The sequence below is a fragment of the Herpailurus yagouaroundi genome, unplaced genomic scaffold (assembly GCF_014898765.1).
Source record: "Herpailurus yagouaroundi ecotype Mexico unplaced genomic scaffold, PumYag 162, whole genome shotgun sequence".
Taxonomy (NCBI): domain Eukaryota; kingdom Metazoa; phylum Chordata; class Mammalia; order Carnivora; family Felidae; genus Herpailurus; species Herpailurus yagouaroundi.
The window spans coordinates 49,216,079-49,238,286 of NW_024412403.1; the positions used below are offsets into that span (position 1 = coordinate 49,216,079).

At 36.3% G+C, this 22,208-nt stretch overlaps 1 protein-coding gene across 42 annotated transcripts in view; it reads right to left on the minus strand.

The window, feature by feature from the left end:
• Positions 1 to 22,208, minus strand: part of ABI3BP (ABI family member 3 binding protein) — a 266,973-nt gene that overhangs the window by 84,696 nt on the left and 160,069 nt on the right. For 14 of the 42 annotated variants that reach the window (XM_040484350.1, XM_040484344.1, XM_040484349.1 and 11 more), the window contains 17 exons: positions 20,370 to 20,450; positions 19,159 to 19,218; positions 18,230 to 18,313; positions 16,937 to 16,996; positions 14,268 to 14,327; positions 13,382 to 13,465; positions 11,114 to 11,197; positions 9,934 to 9,993; positions 9,120 to 9,203; positions 7,758 to 7,814; positions 6,697 to 6,756; positions 5,973 to 6,056; positions 5,296 to 5,355; positions 2,772 to 2,861; positions 1,858 to 1,914; positions 1,098 to 1,169; positions 584 to 631 (listed from right to left, as the gene is read on the minus strand). The exons of 2 other annotated variants lie outside the window; for them this stretch is intronic. In XM_040484350.1, coding sequence (XP_040340284.1) covers positions 584 to 631; positions 1,098 to 1,169; positions 1,858 to 1,914; positions 2,772 to 2,861; positions 5,296 to 5,355; positions 5,973 to 6,056; positions 6,697 to 6,756; positions 7,758 to 7,814; positions 9,120 to 9,203; positions 9,934 to 9,993; positions 11,114 to 11,197; positions 13,382 to 13,465; positions 14,268 to 14,327; positions 16,937 to 16,996; positions 18,230 to 18,313; positions 19,159 to 19,218; positions 20,370 to 20,450 — 1,185 coding nt within the window. The remainder of the gene's footprint in view (positions 1 to 583; positions 632 to 1,097; positions 1,170 to 1,857; positions 1,915 to 2,771; positions 2,862 to 5,295; positions 5,356 to 5,972; positions 6,057 to 6,696; positions 6,757 to 7,757; positions 7,815 to 9,119; positions 9,204 to 9,933; positions 9,994 to 11,113; positions 11,198 to 13,381; positions 13,466 to 14,267; positions 14,328 to 16,936; positions 16,997 to 18,229; positions 18,314 to 19,158; positions 19,219 to 20,369; positions 20,451 to 22,208) is intronic. 26 more of the 42 variants (XM_040484370.1, XM_040484369.1, XM_040484347.1 and 23 more) reach the window with 20 other exon arrangements.

Sequence of the window (22,208 nt, forward strand, 5' to 3'; positions counted from 1 at the left end):
GATGCCAGATTACCAAATAATTTCAAAGTAAGCAATATCCTTACTTTTAAGTCCTCATTTCAAACTAGTACCTCCTCAACACTACTAGAACATTAGAAAGATAGTAACCTTAAAGAGCAAACCAAAGTAATATGAAATGTTAAAGCATGAGCCCATGAAGAAGCATTGAATTTCACTTAGAATTGTGGCAAAAAAAAAATCAGACATGTAAATGAATGTGATGAAATGAGTGTTAATGGAAAGTACATTGCTAGGGCAGAAAGTATAAAATGGATCATCATACAAAAAGAAAACTGAAATATTCGACACAATACAAGCTGGCAGAATGTTCAGTGTTAGGAAAAAGATGCTTTAGATTTCAAAGTTTCACTGACTTAAGTAAAGAAAGAGACCAACATCTAGATACAAAACTGAACAGAAGAAGAGACTTTTTGGACAATGGTTACGAACAGAAGCACCTAGAAAGAAAATTAACTGCGGTGGCAAAGAATGATGTTGCAACATGAATTCACGATGAGAGAGAACCTGAGGTTCTCAGGTGATGGTGGTAATGAGAATAAAAGCTGCTGAGATGTGTCATTACCTAGCGTGGTCTCAGGTGGTTCAGACACATTTGTAATAGATTCCACAACTGTATCAAAACAAAGGAGAACAATTTTAGAAAACTTTAAGGTGTTAAGCTACAGTTAAGTATATCTTTCTTGAATGTCAACACATCTCATTCTCTTAAGATTTTGTATGTATTTTTTTTATAGATAGGACGATGGATTTAGAGAAGAAAAGAGAGAAACAAGGGGGAAATCCTATTCTGTAATACTAATTTTCAACTAATATTTATGTTTTAACTGTCAGTAGCTGGCTATCAAATGCCATAATGTTCCATATTTTGATACCACAGAAAACCAGAATTTCTGTATTCAGAGAGTCAGTTGTCATTTTAGTGTTAAGAATCCAAGAATTTGGGAAGCTATTGCTCTTCAAATGAATTCAACTGCAGAACAAATACCACAGCCTGAACTTCCATGTTCCATGGACATAACAGATGCTAATTAAAAATTTGGTGAATAAATGAATGAGAGCATGAAAAGCTTTACCACCTGCAGTCTTTGGCTCCTCTGGACTGAGTGGTGCTTTGGCAGAGGGATATAGATAATCTGTTACAGTTGGTGCTAGGGAATAAACAGGGAATGGCTGGTTAGTGGTGGGCAGCTCATAAAACACTGTAATAGAACACTGTTGACTTTGTAAACAGAGGTTGGTTAAGTAGATATATTCATGAGAATAAATAACGTTTTGGTAGATTAGGAAGATGACTACAATTTAAGAGGGCAGAGGTGAAGGCAGATAATGAAGGCAGTGTTCAGTGGGGGCAAGGGTGTACACACACACACACACACACACACACACACACACACACACACACGGTAACTGTCAGGGTCTTCAGCAATTTCTACTTGGAGTAAAGCAGGTAATTTCACTTCCTTACATATTTTGATTAAGTATTATACTAATAAAAAGACAAAGAGTCCTTAAAAAGCATTGGGATGAAACCTAAAAACAATATAAAAATGAAAAACAGGATGTTCATATTCATATTTAAAGAATGATGAGAATGTTACATTTTGCATTCAGAGTGAAAGGGAACTAAGAAAATTGTGAAACGTGCATAGCAATACAGCAGACACTAGCACAACGTGCTGTATGTAATATCTGACTTTTAAGATTCACTGGATGAGCACAGACAAGATGTGAAGAGCTATGAAATGTCACAAAGCATGAGGGCATCCAAAGATGACTTCTGCAATGAGATGGAAAAGCACATATACCTGAATTTCTTGATGGGAAAATGTTTTTTACCTATAGCTTCCTTTGATGACTCAATGCTTAATGTAACGAATTCCAGGACTTCAGAAACTAGCAGAGAACACAAAATGATACAATTGATCAAGAATGGGTTGTTGCCAGCATTGGGAATGCACACAAGCTAAATACTATTTAGAAAAGTGTCTTGCACTTTGTTTGCATGTCATGCTCAATGTTTGCTGTTATGATAATAACAGTATTATTAATAACATGATGGGAAGCTCAAATAACTGAATTGAATTCCTAATTTTGAAAGTGTTGTAGGTAACTATTAACAACGGTACCTTGTACCATCATGGAAACAAAAATGTCATTTAATTAATTAGAAGATACACAAAGGATATGAAAAGAATTATAATCCTATGCTGGAAAAACGATTTGATGTTTCAAAATATATGCCAGGGAGTAGCTACTGAATTCCTAACTTAAAATGTTTGTTTTCATTTTTGAAGGGCAATATTGTGTAGGGTGGTTTTGGGACCTGTGCTTAAGTGAGAACTTTCTCCCTCCTTCATGGTTATAACTGAACTAACATTCTTTTCACAGAACAGAGCACACATCTAGTTTATGACTAAAGAGAACTACAAGTTTGTAACTGTTAGTGAAAAATAAGGGATAAAATCAATTCTTCTAAGTGGTTTTGTTGACTGCTTAACCCACATACTTGACTATTCTCTATGTGATATAGAGTATACACAATGAAATGAAGATAAATATGTCTATCAGGTGAATAACAATTGCCATGAATATGTAACTAACACCAGTATGCAATCATGGGAAAAGCATGTACAATGTATCGAGTTATTAAATGTGTATTACTTGTTTTTTTTTATATTTGAAAATTTAACACTTGGAAAATGTCCCCTGAGGCTCACAGTGTACCCAGACAGATAAAACAGTCTATTTACCAGGTTGACTCTGTGTCATTTCTAGGCTTGGTGATGTCACTGGTTTCAAAGTAAGAGTTTGCAGTTCAGTGGGAGCTGAAAGAAGAGCATCTAAAATGTCAAAGTAATTATGGAAAATTTATTTTTACAGGTTTTAGATAAAGGTAGCAAGGGAGAGAAATACACAGATCTTCAAAAATCACACGGTTATGAAGAGTCATGCAGAGTATACATTATTAAAGCAGCAATTGTCAAACTATGGCCCTGCCAATCCAGCCCTTGGCCTGACCTGTGAGCTAAGAACAGTTTTTGTATTTTTTCAATGACAGAAAAATTTCAGAGTAATATTTTATGACATGTGAAAATGGTATAAAATCCAAATAAAATTTTATAGAAATACAACAACACCCTCAAGTTAAGATGATCCATGGCATATTTCCATATCATCTACATATTGCTTTTGGTTGCCTTCAATTGAGATACTACAGCAGAATCAAGTAGTTTCAACAGAGAATGGCCTACAAGTCTAAATTATTTACCATCTAACATCCTTACATAAAAAAATTTGCTGACCCCTGATCTTAAGCATCCTACAAAATGCAAGGGCCTATTTGAGAAAAAACTAGGTTCTCACTCTGGTATCTGAATATGAATTCCCACAAGGGCTTTCTAAGAGCTTCCTACAGCTGATTTTCTGACAGTATCATTACCAACGTGTTTAGCACCATTTGGCGTGTTTTGTTCTGTGTTCTAGTTTGACCTCCCCCTTGGGTAATCTCAATAGGTATTGAGATTTTTTTGTTTTATTTTTGCAGTTCCCACCCTTCTGTCCACTAATGCAAAATTCTGAAGTTATTTCAAAGCCCAACTATTCTCTATCAATTCACATAGAGCTTTGTTTCCTTTAAGTATTTTCTCTCTATATTCTTACCAATTAAACAAGCTGCTTTTGTATAAGCAAATTGCCTTATTTAAAACAAACAAACAAACAAACAAACAAACAAACTTGAGAACAGTGTTTCTTCACAGTTATATTGTACTCTTCTCAGCAAGTGAAACATGTTCTTACTTTGGTCTCTACCTCTGTTCCTCACCTCACCCCACCCAACTGCTAATATAGTTCTGGAAACACAGAGGGCAAGGAAATTTTTGTTTAGTAAGCCAAATAAGTATTGCCAATTTCAAAAAAAGATAAATGAAATAGAGTGGTTAGAGAATTTAATAAGATGCATCTTTTGTTGGAGACAACCCTTCTGCAGGGCACATGATGAATTTGGCTACCATATAAATCTCCCCAACCATGATCCTTTTGGTCAACATGCAATTGTAGAGATACTAACTACAATTTGTGCCTTCTCTCTCTTAGAAGGTATAGAGGTGGGAATTGAAAGTTAACAAGCTACATCACCGTCATCCCTGGGATCCAACTGCAATGGGCTGGACGGACTCAAACTAGAAATCACTGACTTTCTTGATTCCTGCTGTGAAACTTTCAGAAGTTTAAAGTTTGGGAGGAGGATTTATTTTCCCCCCAACTTTTTTGAAACTAAATGAAGAAAATCGAGTTGCTATTGTGTTTATAGGTCTAGAAACCATCAAAAGCACTGTTCACAGACTGTGTTTTCTAAAATATTACATTTTCTTGAGTTTATTGCCTAACTTTGAAACATTTTACTTTACTAATCTGTTTCTTATCACCACTGACAGTGTTTTGGAAACAAAATAACAAGATTTATTAATTAGAGGAATAGATATTAATGTAATTACTCAGAGATTCCTAGTTAGTGAAGATTAAGAATCAATGCTAAGCTGTGGTGGAAGATAAAGAATAACCAGAATCTTCTGTGGTGGGAAAAGACTGTAGCTTGTATTTACTATTGTTTGCACTTCCAGAAAGCACTTTTTTTTTTAGATAATTTAATATAACAGGGAAAAACAATCCCTGAAAATAGGAAGAGAATAATGCGTATGTCACAAAAATCTTATAGAAAGTAAGTTGCTCAGAAAGATTTCATGGTATTTAATTATCATCATTTTATAGATCTAACTACCAAATAGATGGGTTGTAATTTAGAATTCAGACACTTAAGAGAATGAAATTTTAAAGGAAGTTTAATGGCAGATAGATTTCCTGGGTCCAGGGACATTTGTTAAAAACAATAGGTAGCACTTGAATTAAGGATCCTGACTACTAATGGGGCGCCTGGGTGGCTCAGTCAGTTAAGCGTCCAACTTCTGCTCAGGTCATGATCTCACAGTTCATGAGTTCAAGCCCCACGACGGGCTCTGTGCTGACAGCTCAGAGCCTGGAGCCTGCTTCAGATTCTGTGATTCCCTCTCTCTCTGCCCCTCCCCCACTCACACTCTGTCTCTGTCTCTCTCTCTCTCAAAAATAAAAATAAAAAAAGAATCCTGACTACATATAAGATGAAGTATGAAACAACAAGAGCAGTCTAAGAAAGCAGGAGCAATTCTGGCCATGACAGTGATAGAATAGGTTTTCAATGAATAAAAAAGTATGTAATGAGGTCACAAAAATCATTACCTAATGTTGATTCTGGAGCCTCAGAACTATGAATAACAGGTTCAAAGCTTGTAGCAGGAACTAACCAAAAGCAACAACAGGAACATGAAAAAGTATAAATACACATTTAAAAATCTTAATTTTTCTTTCAAAATATTCGTTTCAAATGACTTTTTTTTTTTAACTTTTGAATTGACAGGAACCAGTTTATTTTTGAGAATTTGGTCAAACGAGTCAGGAACAAGTCATTGCAGAAAGTAGTCACAACCTTTAAATTCTGCTATGCATATTAGTATGGTCACCATGAGGTTCTTCTAAGATGTTTGATATTCTGACTCTAACCAATATGAAAGCTTGCTTTGGAAAATCTGCTTAGGCAATGTATATGAAGATATATATGAAAGTAACTTGTGACAACTTTTGGAAGCTGAAATAATACCTATGCTTATGTAATCATGACCATAATAACTAGATCATGTGTTTAAATGCAGATATAGCAATAAGTAATTATCAGTGACTATGCCAGTCTTGCTATAGACACATCTTTAGAGAGACCAAAAATTTCACTCAAGAAGCAGTTGCTAACCATACCTCTCATGCCTTGAAGGCTGTCACTTCCCATCAGATGCATTTCTTTGGGACCCCACTGGGGCAGACTGCTAGGGTTCACCCCTCAAATCATGAAATAGCATATTTACCCCGTTTGGTCTGAGGTGCTTCAGGACTTGATGTGGTTTTAGGTCTGGGACGTGGACGACGGGTTCGTTGTGCTGTTTTAGGAGCTGAAGGATGAAACTTTGGATTACTCCTGTGAAGATGGTTTTGGAAACAAGGCTCTAGATTTTCTAAAGTATGTTATATTTTCTTGAAATTCAAGGCATATGTGTTTCAAGATTGAAATATTTTCTATTTTGTTAACTATTTCTTTAATCACTGAAGATTCTTAAGAGATAAAACTCACACATAAAATTAAGTCAAGGAGTGAGGAATCTCATAAATCTCTAACCTCAAAAGCAGAAAAGGACCATGGCCAAGCTGTAGGTAGTGGGGTCTTAGGTTCACACCAAGAAATAGAAAATTTCCAAAGAATCTATGATACCATGTGAATTGCTATGGTTTGGTTGGTCTAGAGGAGATATAGACATTGCCAACTTTGAAACTCAGCTTTCAATTTGAGCCCCGTTTAGATAAAAGTTCAAGATTACATGGTTGACAGATATTCTGACTTATTCCATGCATAGCTTTTAAAAACAACAGGTAACTTCCGTTAAGAGTTTTCAATACTCTCAAGAAGAAAATTAAAGTTGAAGGACAGCAGAAGATGACAAGACAGTCTTACAAAGATGGTGACAAAGTGATTATGATTAGGATAGAATGGGTTGATGATGAGCTGGAAAAAACTGTTCACAAATGCTGGATTACCTAATGTTGTTTCTGGATCCTTGGTTCTAAGAGTGACAGGTTCAAGGGCTGTAGGAAGAACTGGCCAAAAATAATAAAAGACACCAAAGAGATTTTTTAAAAAAAATTCACTTCAAGGCTAACTGCAAGAGTCAATTTTTAAGCCTCAAGACTAACAGAAAAGAGACACTTCCTCTGCAGATTTGACTACACTGTGGAAAAGTACCCATTAAACTCATAAGATAGATACAGCATTGTACTCTGCTAAATATCACGGTGGTCAACAAGTTCTCCCAGATGTTTGATTATCTGACTGTTGCTAATATGCACAATTCTGCTAGACAAACTTCTTACAGTTAGATAATATATACTTTTCTAACTCTACTGAAAAAAGCATTTATCATTCTACTTGTACTTCTGTACAAGTTGAGATAAATGCCTATTATTGAAATAATCATGGGTACAATGAGTTTATTTATTTGAAAGCATCAGGATCAATACATTATAGAGTGTGTTCAAAGTTTCAAAGTAATCCTTGACTCAATAAAAGTTAAATACTGTTAACCTTCTCATGAAAGAGTTACTGTACTCTATCATGAAAAGCCTTTCGTTTAAAGTCTCAAGACTTAGGAACATTTAAAATTTTGACAATTAAGTAAAAGCATCTTGTTTTGAAACAATAGATCCATCAATATAATCACACAGATCCTAATACAATAAAAAGTAATACAATTAAAGATCATGACATTTGTAAAATTGAGGAGGGAGAAGCAGTGTAAATAAGGGACATATGGAAATTCATGTTTGAAAAGAAGCTTAAAGCAGTCAGTGCTTTTCAGCACATGCAGATGATCACATGAAACAGTTATGGCAGTTTGATGTCCTCATATTAGCATATTCACAGTTTTCTTAAGTTTAACAGGTAACTTGAAATAGAGTTTAGTATAATTTCAAGATAAAGACTACAATGGAATGACAGCAGAGGGTGTTGAAATGGTTGTAAGATGCAGGAGAACATGTGGCCACAATGGCATGACAATGAGCAAGAAAAGCACTATTTGAAGGGCACACATTCTCATTACCCACGATTTCTGGAGCTTTAGTTCTGAGAGTGCCAGCTTCAAGATCTGTAGTGGGAACTAACGAAAAGCAATGAAGTCAACACTTGTGAAAAGTCAGCAAGTTAAAATCTAACCAGTATAACATTGCTTCAAATAAATGTATAAAATATTTGGTCACCCTATAACCAGGTAAATATTCTTTTACGAGATAGTCAGTGATAGCTGACCTATCAATCTGGTAAGCATCTCAATGTCAACACAATATGCTCTTAGGTGTTTAAGTACTTAATTCCAAGTACTGCTCTAGGAAACTTGTGTAGACATTTTACCAAATAGAGACTTATGAAAATGTCCCGGCAATTATTGGCTTTTCTGTGGAAGCTTTAAGAAAATAGCAAGTCTAAATAAGATGGATACAATGAATGGCACTTATATTTGAAAGGAGTCATAGAAAAGAACAAAGCAAAGTGAACCTTGCTCATCATGTTGAGAACTCGTAAGTGGAAATAGGCCTCATGTGATGCAAAATCATTCTAATAACCAATCAGGTTAAGGAACAACCACTCAGTGTGTGGTACCCAGTCGAACAGCTCTCTGCTCTAATCACAAAAATGTGGTACCCTGTGTATGTGGAAGAGATCACAGAAAAGACCACTAATACTACTAGGGTCAGATCCAAACTTCTGAGTCATACCTTCAAGAACTTTCTTCAACTGCTCTTATGGACCCTTCCAAACTCAGCCCTATCTTTACCACTTAGAAGCAGTATCTCCCTTGTTCCAGGAGCCCTGTGCCTTCTGGCTGGCTGGCTCCATGATTTTAAGACTCACTTTATTTCTAACTCCTTATTCCTGTCCTTCACAAACTTCTCTCTATGCTCAAAGATGTTTATAACCCCTGCAAAAAATAATCTTGATTTGCACAGACACATTGCCTTGGTTCAATCTTTAAATGCTTCCTATTGGAGGTTTTGACTTTGACTACACTACAGCCTGAGAAATAAAAACAAGCAGGCTACATCTGTGATATCCTCACAGCTGTTGATGTAGCTGTGGGGAAATGGAAGACACTGTTTCTTGAAATAAAAAATGATTGGTTCTATTTAAGACATTTTGTCTGCTAGAGAAGTATGGAACAAAATAAGCGCAAGTAATAAAATACACATTAAAATAGATCTTTATGCAGAAAGCACAAGGGATTCAGCTGCCACACGTCTCCCCAAATCATGTTCTCCTTTGCTTACTCAACAGGGGGATCAGTGCAGATCATTTAGTGCCCCACCCTCACTGGGCTCACTTGGGCTATCACTTCTACCACTGGCATCAATCCCAGACTCCCAAAAGCTGCTAGGACTTACTCCTTTAACCAGAAACCCACATTTACCCAGTTTTGTTTGAGGTACTTCAGTAGTTGGTGTAGTTTTATGTTTGGGACGTGGACGACGGGTTCGTTTTGATGTCTTAGGAGCTGAAGAAGGAAGATCTTCAATTACTACAGAGTCTAGTTCAGAAGCTAAGGACAGCATGACACATGACTCCAGATTTTCTAAAACTTACTACATTTAGTAAATTTTCCTTATTAACCTTTAATTTGAAACTTTCACCCTTAATATAATAGTATATATTCTTTTATAAATCCAAGTTCATTGAGAATGAGTCATATAAAATTATTCAAGAAACAAAGAACTGTTCATAGCACTCTTCTATTGAACACAAGGGTAAGTTCCACTGCTAACATATTATGGTGTGGTGATAGATACAAACTCTTTGACAGTTTACGAAGATAAGGCCATGTAATTAACTAAAAAGTTAATCAAAGAACAGATAATACATGGAGAGTTTAAAAAAAAAAAAAAGAGAAGAACTTCAGATCCACAAAGAAACTTCCCGATGCCATAATAGTCAGTAGAGTCAAAACCCAGCTTTAACAAAACATGATTAAAAAGCACACAGGATGACAAAACAGTTTCAGATGGTTACATGTACAACAGATGACTTGAGTTAGGTTTATGTGGCTCTCTTAAAAGAAATAACTTGTTTGAACAAAGTCCTCAATACTTTTAGGATGAAGAGTTCAATGGAGTGACAACAGAGGATGATGTAACCTTATGAAGTAAAAGAACCTGCAGGTATGATGTTGATGGAATGAGTCTGACAATCAGAAAGAAAGGCACCTACTGAGGGGCATGTGTTTTTACCTTGTGTTGTTACCCAAGTCTCAGTTCTGAGTGTAACAGGTTCAAGGTCTGAAGTAGGAACTGATCAAAAGCATTAAAGATAAACAAAATGATTGTTTAATAAAAAAACCCTCAAGACATTTTCTTCAAAATGAGTCTTATTAATATGCTTTCTAGAACTATGTAACAACTTTTAAAAACTGTTAAACTAGAAAAGTAGACTGTTGATTTCCTCAAATTTGGCCATACCTAAGTCAGGTAACTATTTCCTTATTCTTCCTTTGATGATTTGATTTTAAGTAATAAAGTGGGATATGTGGGTATTACTAACAACTTTGGAAAGAAAGTGAGGCCGAAGCATGATCTATTTAACAGGGTATCCCTCTATTCTAAGCAAAGAAAGAACATGCCCTCATGGGCAAAGATGAATTTGCTGATGTCTATTGGATTAAGTCTCAACTGTTCTATCAGATGCCTAAGAATCTCCACCATAAGAGTCCATGGACCAATCAAGATTCAGTAAGCTTTGATGACCACGGTCTAGTCAGGCATTTTCTATACTAGTATTACAGTTAGACTATCTCTTTTGGTTTGTCTCTCTATATATACAGTCTTTCTGATTTTATTCCTACCTATCTTTCCAGTCATCCATGTACTATGGTGGTTTCAAGGCCCCACTATTTCCTAATCTTTTCCTGATCCTATTTATGTACCTAGCACATTTTGTTGAGAGCACATTTTGTCAATCTCATCTGTACATACATGCTCTCTAACGCCATCTTCTATCTTATTGAGGAAGGCTTTTGTTCTCAATTTTCTTGTAGGTTTGAGGACTAAAACATGTCTCCCACATCTAATGTACACCCACCAAAGACACTAATATGACTTGGTGATACTAAAGACCCTGTTAATTTGAACTGAATATGCATAATTTTTCTAAAGGAATTTTATTTTGAAGACAAATGGAAGTTAATAAAAGGCACAGTTATAGAGAAGATTTCACTCAGGAGCTATGAGGCTTTTGGTTGCCCCACAGCTGTCCCCCTACTGTGTTCCTCTTGCCATCTCTACAGTGGGAAATTCTGTTTAACCTGAGTTATATCTTTAATAGGGCCTATTGGTTACTCCCAACCACTGGAATTACTCTTGAGATCCTGCTGGGTTAGGCTGCTGAGACTCTAAACCAGGGATACTTATTTACCTGGTTTGGACTGAGATACTTCAAGACTTGGTGTCGTTTTTGGTCTGGGACGTGGACGGCGTGTCTGTTGTGATGTTTTGGAAGCTGAAGGAAGAAATTCTAGGGTTACTACACAACTACATTACCTCTTTTCTGGAAGCAATGAGAGGTGAAAACATGATTTGAGATTATCTACAACCTGTTAGATATTTGCCTTTCTAGTTTGAGATTTTTGTCATGTATACTCCTTAATGAATTTCTATTAGCACAGAATAGTCTTTGAAGAAAAAATCCATTTCTAATTAAAGAAATAAAGTTTAGTAATTATAATCAAAGTGTCACAGAACAGTTTGGACAACAGAAAGGTTAAGAACCATTGCTAAATTTTAATGTATTATCAAGGACAGTCATATTAAATCTGAGATTTATAACTCAATTTTTCAATCTTTCATACATTCTACATAACTCCTAAAACAAGAACACATTAGTACCTAAATAGAAACAAGACAAAAAAAAAAAATACTGCACAAATAGAAAAAAAAAAAGGTAGAGATGTAGATGTGAAATGAATGGATTCTCTTGGCCTCACGATAGCTGTTAATGGCTTCTAAGTTAGAGGTAGAAACCTATAGTATGTTTGAAAAAGTTTTTTTTTAACTGCAAGCACTGCTTAAAAAAATACAAAATAACGTGAAACAATTTAAAATAGATTACATGGCAAATAAATGCCCTAAAGTACGTTCATGAATGACTGATTCTCTATGAAAAGACAGATGATTTAAGAGTTTTCATAAATTTAAGAATGTAAATGAATGGCCTAAAAGAATGACATACAGTAATATAAAACAAGAGGAAACTCTGGGTTATAAAACAAGCAGAATAAGTCTTGTTGAAAAGCCAGTATATCTGTTATTACAGATATAAGCATGACAGGTTCAAGAACTGTAGCAGGAACTGACCAAAAAATACAGTAAACCAAAGAAATTTTAAAATACACAAAAAGTCAGAACATTCACATCCAAACAAATCTATTTGTGTGTCAACCCTTCCTCAAAAACAAAAAATTACCTCTTAAGGAAAGAGTAGATAATCATTCTTTGAACATTTGGCGAAATTACAATCATGGTCTTCAGCTTAGCCTTTGAATTATCTTGATTGCCTTAAAGAAGGCAACATTAAATTATCCTAGGTTTTAGATAATGGATTCTGATATGGAAAACTCTGCACTGGAAAATATTCTTATTCATTTACCTAACAAACTTGGAAAAGAAATGGTCTTTAAAAAAATTTTATCAGTCTGTATTTCTATGGAAGCTGAAAATGTGCACTTGCTATGTTTAAGTGAACATGGATGCAATAAACAGTTTATAAGTTTGAAATAGATATAAAAATTAATCATTGAAGTAGACTATGCTGATCTTTCCAAGAATTCATCATGACACATAAAAGAGCAAAATAAAGATGGTCACTCAGTCTAAAATACTTAGTGGATTATCTGTCCAGCCAAAGCCCAAATAAAGTAGAAATCGAAGACAGTTGATGTCCCTGTATCAAATCTAAGCTTCTGAATTGGGTCCTCAAAATTATATTTCAACTGTCTGCCTGGACCCTTACAAATGCAGCATCATCAATAACCTTGTTTTGGCCATCTGGAAGTAGGACATTCTGTGTTAGGCCCACTGGATTGCCTTTGTGGCTGATCCCCTACCACCCCACATGTCCAGCCCTTCTGCCTTGATTCACTTTTCCCTCCATTCATTCAAATCCTGTAGTGGGCCCAAGGTCCAAGTCTAGATCACCTTTGTCTTCTCCTCTTCAAGGTCAGTGTTTAATGTATCATGCAAACATATACCCAACTCCATTATTTTTAGAAAGTCTCTCATAGCTGGCATATCACTCACCATTATCACATCAATATTGGCAATTTTCAATATTGGTCCAGAAATATGCAAGGGATGTAATTTATATTCCTTATATTTTTTTGTTTCCTTGAACTACATATACTGACTCTGCTAAAGAAGCTTTATCATTAAAATTTGACAGAAATTGACAGTAAAAATATACTAAATGCATATAAAAGAAGACTTTCACATAGAGTAAGATATTCTGGCATCAAATATATCTCAACCAGCCGTATTCTCTGACACCTGGGCAAAGCAGCCATATTCTCAGACACCTGACCATGCCTCATGACTTCAGGCTTAGAGCGACAAACAGCTTGGCACTGCTTTGTGTTCCCACTGGGATAGGCTACTAGGGTTCACCCTTAAATCAAGCGATCACATTTACCCGATTTGGTCTGAGGTACTTGAGAGCTCGGTGTGGTTTTAGGTCTGGGACGTGGACGACGGGGTCTTTGTGACATTTTGGTAGCTGAAGAAAGAAAAACTTTGTGTTACTCCAGGTCTTTAGGCTCTGGATATCGAGGAGAGGTTTTTACAAAAGCTGTTAGATTTTCAAAAGTTCTAGGCAATTTTTTGTAATTTAAAATTTTCAATCCTTTTAGGCCAATGTATCTTCGTTTATCATTGATGGTACTTTGGGGCAAACTCATGTATGTAGTTGAGTAATTCATTCAAGGCATGAAGATTAGCACTTGTTATTAAACAGTCACAGAACTTCTTCACTGGGAAAAAATGAGGAGGGCTCAACCCTGGTGCAAGGGAGGGGAGGCTAGAGTCACACTAAGGGAAAGGCTTATAATTTAAAATTGCAGATTTAGATCATTTCCTATCTATCAAGTTAGTAATAAAACATGTCATTATTTAAAGCAGGAACAAAGAAACAAACATATCATACAAATAGTTTTTTTAAAACATAGATGTGCAAAGGAGTCTAAGAGTAGCTGTTATTGCTGATCCGCCTAGATAAGAAACAGATCCCAACTTGTTTTAAACTTAGTATTAACACAGAACACTGTTCAGTGGAGCATGAGCTAACACGACAATGTCAAACGTACCAAATGGCAGCAATTTTTTGAGTTAAGCTAATGTCTGCTCTCATAAAAACAACAAGAAACTTGTTTTTAAGAGGCTTCAGTATTCTTCAGATTGATTGAATGGCAACAGAGGATGATGGTGGCTGTCTTATGAAGGAGGAAAATCTAGGAGATGGAGACTGAATGGAATGTACAATGAACAGCAAAAGCATTTGGCAAATGGCACAGAATCATTACCTAATGTTGTCCCAGATGTCTCAGTTCTAACAGTAACAGGTTCAAGATCTGTAACAGGAACTGAAGTAATAAAATAAGCAAAAGAAGTTTTTTAAAGATGTATAAAGAGCTACAACATCCACTTCAAAATGTATTTTTCCAGTGCAACATTGCCTCTAGAATTATTATTTTTATTTATAGATGGACTGTATGTGGAGTGTACTGTGTTTCTCCCAAATACTTATGTTGAAGCCTTAACTCCCAAATGTCACTGTATTTGGAGATAGGAACTTTGAAGAGACAATGAAGGTTAAATGGGGTTGCAAGGGCAGGTCCCTAATACAATATGACTCATGACCATATGAGAATAGGGAGACACACAAGGGATGCTCACAGACAGAGGAAAGGCCATGTGAGGATGCAGAAAGATGAGACCATCTACAAACCAAGGAGAAAGGCCTTGGGAAATAATAAAACTATTGATACATTCATCTTAAATTTCCAGCCTCCAGAGCTGTGAGAAATAGATTTCTATTGCTCAAGCCACCCAGTCTCTTTTGTTATGGCAGACTTAGCAAACTAATATGAAGGAAAACCCATTATTTTGTCCCGATTTGGCTTAACTGTAGTTAGGGACTTCTACATCTCCTGAGATAGTCATTACCTGTGGTCTCTGTTTAGCAAAAGAGGGAAACAGTTCTACTAGATAGCGGATTGTATGAATCTAATATGGTAGACTCTAGCACATTTTTAGGCATTTACTAACCATCTTGAAAAAGCATGTAAAAAACTAACTTGCACTTTAGTGGGTGTTGAATAAAGAAGACATCTACCATGTTTATCAAATTACGGCTGCAGAAAAAATTCCTAAATATCCAAGTAGCCGTTATACAAATAACCAAAAATAGCTATGAAGACCTTGCTGAGAACTCATCTTTGGAAAGATTTTGTGACTTGTGTCTATAGAAAGGTACTCAAGAGGACTGTGTAAGGGGCACCCACTCAGTCTGTGGCACTCGTAAAGCACCCATCCACACTCAGTGCAGGGAAAACTTTATCCAGTGTGGAAAGAAGAGATTTCTGATGCTCATGAGAACAACTTTGGACTCCTGAGTGCAACATTCAAGCCCTCCTTCAACTTCCTGTGGTATTATCCAAATGCAGAATCACCAACAAAATGTTTTGACAGATGCTTCAAAGCCCCAGAACCTCTGCCCCTCTGGTGGCCTCTAAACGTGTCCTATTTTTTTTTTCTTTGTTCTCTCTCACCTGTCCACTTGTGCAAATTCTGATGTGATGTCACGACCCAAACTCCTTCCCTGATCTACTGAGGCCCAAAATGATGCTTTACTTCTTCAATAACTTACATAATCAGTCTAGCACTTGATGTACCCAACAAAAACCTTGAATTTGTGAAAGCACCCTGCCTTATTTCCCTTCTCTAGGCTTTTTATGCAAGAAAAGTTTTTGTGTTCCACTAGCCTGAAGACTAAGTAAAACATGTTTCCTTCTACCCTGAGCAAGAGGAAAATTATGTATCTTCCAAACATGTACTTCTCACCAACACTGAACGGGAAAGGACTCTTCATGATTCCCTCATCAGAGGGTTATGTGGGTTTACACTTTTAAGAGGTAAGGCTATGAAACAAAGCTTTCATAGAAAGCTCAGGCTTCTGAAACAAAGGACTCAGTTTTTATCTGGTGCAGTCCCAGGATCTTAAAGGACTTGGAGTGGTTTTAAGTTTGGTTTATGAATGACATTCCCACTGGGATGTCTTTGGAGGTAGAAAAAGATAACCTTTAAAGTTGATGGTTCTACAAATCATGAAGTTAAAAAAAATGTTTTCTAAAGCTTGACAGATTTCTCTTGAATTGCATAAAATATATACATTTCTAGTGTGAAAAATTTGCCCCTACTATGTTCCTGTATCTTCCTTTGTTATTGAAGATATTTGGGGGTCAAAATGACATAAACATGAAGTTATTAATGCAGAGAGTCAATATTAGTATTTTTATCATATATTTTAAAAATATTTAAATTTGTTTTTACTCTCTACACCCAATGTGGGGCTCAAACCTGTAGCCCCAAGATCAAGAGTTGCACAGTCCACCAACTGAGCCAGTCAGGAACCCCTTTATCACATTCTCCTAGAGTACCCTGACTGCATTTAAAAGATTAAGAATCATCTATTTCTAAACTATGGTGGTGAGTAAGGGGTAGTCAGATTCACCCTAAGGATGGGGCTTACTATTTAAACTTACTGTCCTTGATCACATTATCTGATTGACAATTCACTAAAAACATATTACTCAAAAGTTAACAACAACAACAAAAACAAACAGGCAGATAAAAAGTACTACAAAGGATATATAAAGCAACTTCCCTGTCATAGCCTGGTTAGCACAGATCAGGATTAGGTGCTCACATGAGCATATGATATTTGCCTTAACAGAGAACTCAGATTAAGACAAAAACAGAAGGTGGCATGAAAAAATTTTAAAGTAAGTTACAGGGCAAAAAGATATCCCCAACTAGATTCAGGCATGACTCTCTTAAGAACAAGAGAGTGAAGCATCATTTTGGGCCTTATGTTCAACTCATAAGATAAAGAATGTAGTTGAATGACAAGTGGAATCAGTTTGACAATGAGCAGAAAAAGCTCTTGCTGAAGGTCAGAAAATGGCATTACCAAATGTGGTCCCTGGAGTCTCTTTCATAGGAGTGACTGGTTCAAAGATTATAGCAGGAACTGACCAAAAATAATAAAAAACAAAAATGAAATGTTAAATATTTATACAATCTCAGAACTGCAAAATTAATTGTACCTAAGTACTAATGTGTCTAGAGTACAAAGCAAAAACTATTCACTTTCTGAGCTGAGAGATACGGCATCTCTGCACGCGGGTACCAATTCATCACATAGTAGGAGTGGTCTTTGTAGTAGATAATTATCCCTGTAAGGTGCCCCTGTAGTGTCTCACTCTTTGATAATCCTAGTCTAAGTAATGTACCAAAATAGACCACATCAATCTTGCTAAGAACTCGTCTTTGGAAAGAGACAGTGAGCTTTGCCTACCAGAATACTTAAGAGAACAGGAGAAGGGACGGGCATTCAGTCTGAGGTATAGCAGGGTAGCTCTCTGTCCAATGCTCAGGCAAAGCCTGACTATATACAAACATTGATCATTACTAAATGAATTCAAACTCCTTAGGCCAACATTAAAAATACCTTTCAACTGGTCCTTTGGGTCCATTTAGCTACAGTAGCCTCAGAAAAATGCCCTTTCTGATCAAACTTAGAAGCCCTAGAGTTTCAACTGGTGAGAAAAGCCTCTGCCTTCCCTCACTGGCCCTCCACACGTGTCCTTCCTTTATGTACTTCTCCATCCCCTTTGTCCCCAGCCATCTAAATCAATGCTCAGTCCTTCCCAACTATTCTGGCCTACTCTGATTATTGATTCTTTAAATCAACGGTTGACCAACGATGGCCATAGACCAAATCTTGCCCATAGCTTATTTTCATATATTCCATGTAAAGCTAAGAATGATTTTGCCATTTTTTAAGTGTTGTAAAATTAAAAGGAAAAAAAATAAAAATGTTCAACAGAAACTACATGACTCACAAAGTCCCAAATATTTGCTCTCAAGCCCTTTATAGAAAATGCCAATTCCTACCCTAGATCCTTATGACTTGGACTTGACTTTGTAGTTACCAAGAAACAATTTCCCATTTACCCAAACATATATTCATTCTGTACCTATTTCATTCCACTACACACATTTAACATTTCAAGAATAAGAAGAATTGAATGAGAAATCAAATAAACATTTAGAGAGAAGATTCTCATTCACAAGCCTGAGAAATTCACTATCACCTAAACCCCTCATCACCTAAACCATGTTCTCATTATCTACCTTGACCTGCCCCTTCACTTTCTCTGGGCCCCACTGGGATAGGCTTAACCAGGATATATACATTTACCTAGCTCAGTGTCAAGTGCTTCAGGACTCCTTGTGGTTTTAAGTTTGGGATGTGGAGGGTGAGTTTGGTGAGGTACTTTGGGAGCTAAAGGAAGAAAACCTCAGGTTAACAGAGTGTTCTTAGTTCCAGAAGCTGTGGATAGGATTATATGTCTTCTAATTTCTTGAGTTTCAGAAAATTTTTCCTTTCAGCTTAATATATTTGCCCCCATTTCGATAATTGCCTCTTTATATCATTTACATTACTCTGAAAAACATAAGTCACACAGAAACATGAGTTTATATATCAAGGATATTCTCACAAGTATCTCTAAATGATAAAAGTTCCAAAACTTTACTGAGTTACAGTGGTGGTGGGAAAGATGGAGGGTGAATTTCAACTAATGATGGTACTAATAATTTAAATTGATTATCATTGAGCTCATTTCTATTTCACCCCTTACTGAAAGAAGACCACACCATTACCTAAAATGACAAAACAAAAACACAAAATGATGCACATAATAAAATTGTAGGAATTTAGATCTGCACAAGAATCATGCCACACTGTAACAGCTGTGACAATACTTAGCTTAGACCAAGGATAGACACTCTCACCCCAACCCTCCTATGTTTGAAACTCACAAACAAATAATGTGATTAACAGGTTTACATGGATTAAGATGCCGTACTTTCACATGCATTAAATTGCAGATGCATATACTAGACTAAGTTCATACTTGGCTCCTTTAAAAACAGATGAGTTGCTTTAACTCTCCTCAGTATATTAAGTAACAGAATGACAAAGAAGTAACTGAATGATAACTGAACAGACAATAGAGGATGACACGGAAGTCTCATGAAGCAGAAGAAGCTGTGGTTATGATGGTGATGAAGTGGGTTTCAAATGAGCAGGAAAAGCAGGTGCTGATGGATGTAATGTGTCCTTACCTAGCGTTGTCCCTGGAGCCTCGGTTCTAAGAAAAACTGGTTCAAAGACTGTGGTAGGAACTGATAAAAATCAATAAAAGAAACCAAAGAGATTTTTGTGAATGCATGAAATGTCAGAAAATTCATCTTAACGGTAAAATGCTTCTAAGCCTTCTAAGGGAGAAAGGGCAGGGAAAAGATGGATTATGCACATCTTTAATACCAAGAGGCAGGAAGTATGAGGGGCTGAAGAGTAAAGGGTCATTTTAGGGTCTGTTCACCACACATACCAGACATAGCCAAAATGAAGCTGATACTACACCAGCCAAGAGACTAAGTCTTTAGTGAAAAGAGTGGCATTTGATACAGTAAGGTGAGAAAGAACCCCTGTTTTTGATATTATATTAAACTAGGTATCCTCAGTTTTAAGAGCAGAAAAAGCATGATCCTGTGCAGAAGGATCACTGAAGCCCCGTAGGTCAAATTTAAAGTCTTAAGTACACCTCTCAGCCTCCTTTAAAGTTATCCTATGGGCCCACTCAACAGGAGAGCACCTAGAAATCATTCTGTATCTGGGAGGCCAGCTTCAGATATTCTCTGCTTGTCAGGCTTTGTTCCCTTACCCACTCACTCACCCAAACTCTGTACTAGTTTCTTTCTAATATCCTGATCCTTGTCCTGCTCCAGATATTAACCCATTACATAGCATTTCTACCATCTGAGAAGTTATACATATAGACACACAGCCACCACCACCACCACCCCCCCACCCCACCCCCGGCCACATACTTGCGTAAACATGGCTGCCTCATATGATTTTCTCTATGTTTATGCAGGAATGGCTTTTGTTTACAACTGTAATACATACTAGGGGATAAAACATACTTCCCACTTCTTATGTATCTCATAGCTACTAATATGGTTATGGGTGTTATGAGGGGATTAATAAAAGAAGTCCACTTGAATTGATTGTGTTGGTTCAATACTGAGCAAGCTTTATCCTAAGACATGAATGGAATCAAATAGCATGAAAAGTAAATAAAACAGTCATTGCTGGAGAAGATTCCTACACAGGAAGCACGAGATACTCAGGTATCTCAAGTTCTGCTCACTAACCAGCAGCTTTTACTCTTAAGAGATATATAGAACATGTGCCAACTATGTGCATAGAATTTAGGATCCCAACTGGGGTAGACTGCTAGGATTCCTTAAACCAGAAATCACATATTTACCCAGTTTGGTCTGAGGTACTTCTGGATGGGGTGTGGTTTTAGTTTTGGGGCGTGGACGACGAGGTCTCTTTGTTGTTGTAGCTGAAGGAAGAAAATTTAGGATTAATATAGTGTTGATAGCTCATAAACTCTGATTAAGATGATATACTAATCTTTCTAAAATTTGTCAGAGTTTCTTTGAGTGGAGAAAACTGTTACTTTGGTTTGATGTTTTCTCCTTTAGTATGTTAAGAGATTTCCTTTTTTAATTGAGTTCTCCCAAGATTAAAAATTACAATATAATTATGTTTAAGAAAAGAAGATTAAGACTATCACTTCTTTGAAAGTGTCCCTAATCCAAAACTGGTTACAAATTGCTCCTAAAATATGATGGGGTGAGAGTTCAAACCACACTACAGTATTCACTTCTAATTATAATTTAAAATAACTAGGCTCGGGCAAATATTCCACTTGGTCATTTACTAGAATAAGCATACAAAACTTGCTGAAACATCTACAAAGTGAAAAAAAGTTAGAACTTGCAATACAGAAAAAAGATGCCTGAAAAAAATCATGGCATAGCCGATAACTTATTGGGGGTCTAAATAAGGGATATACAGACTATCATATTTAGGCCTTAGCTCTAACAAACAGTATTGTTTAAGCAGAGACTCAGATTGACATGATACAAATTGAAGCTGGGATATGGGGCAGACAGTGGTGCTGAATTCAGTCCATACACATTTCTGTTAGAAGGAAAGCCTTTTAGGGCCACTTGCATGGCTCATTGGTTTAAGCAGCCAAATCTTTGTTTCAGCTCAGGTCATGATCTCATGGTTCTTGAGTTTGAGCCCTGCATCTGGCAGCTGACAGTACAGAGCCTGCTTGGGATACTCTCTCTGTCTCTCCCCCGCTTGTGTGTGCTCTCTTTCTTCCTCTCAAAATAAATAAAAAAATAAAATCTTTAATAAACAATCTTTAAAAAGCCTTTTATATTGTAAAATGAATACTGTAATAGGATGATGACAAAGCATGACATCATTGTCTATATAGCACCACAAATGAGTTTAACAATGAATAAGAGAAAGCACTTGCTAAAGGACATAAAAGATCACTACCTATAGATGTCCCAGGAGTAATGGGTTTAGAGTCTCTAGCAAGCAATGATCAAAAGTAATTTAAAAAGAAACGTTAAACACTTGGGAAAAGTCATTGAACTTTCTTCAAAATGAACTTCACCAGTGTGGTATTGGTTCTACAGCAAAAAAAGCAACATTTTTAAAGTTCTGAGGTGAAGGTACAAAGATATTTGTTCTTATGAAATAGTTATATCTTCAGTATCTCCACAGAGCTCTAAGTTTTGCTTGTTTTCAATATTATCTGATAACACATCAACAATAAAAACCCTACTTAGAAAAATCTTTAGGCTTTTGTCAAGGAATTTTATGGTAAAAAATTATGAGAAAACAATGTGAAAGTATAATTTATTAGAAAAAATCCCTAGGTCATTATAGATGCAATAGTTGATATATTTAAGCAGACACTATAATGAATAGCCAAAATAGAGGATGCTTTTTGTTGAGTGTCTACTTTGGAAGAAGACCAAGACGTCTGTCCAAAGATAAATAAAAGAACAAGATACAGAGGGTCATTGAGTCTGCAAAACTTGTCAGTGCATTTCTCTGCTACCAGGACAGAAAAGGCCTGACCCCAGGAGGATAGGAGAGTATGTGGTAGCCAATTGGCTTAAATCCAATCACTGAAGTCAGGCATTTAAGGTCCTTTTTATGGACCCATCTAAAAGTAGCATCACTGACCAAAATTTCTGAGAATCAGCTAAGTGAACATTGTCTTCCTCCT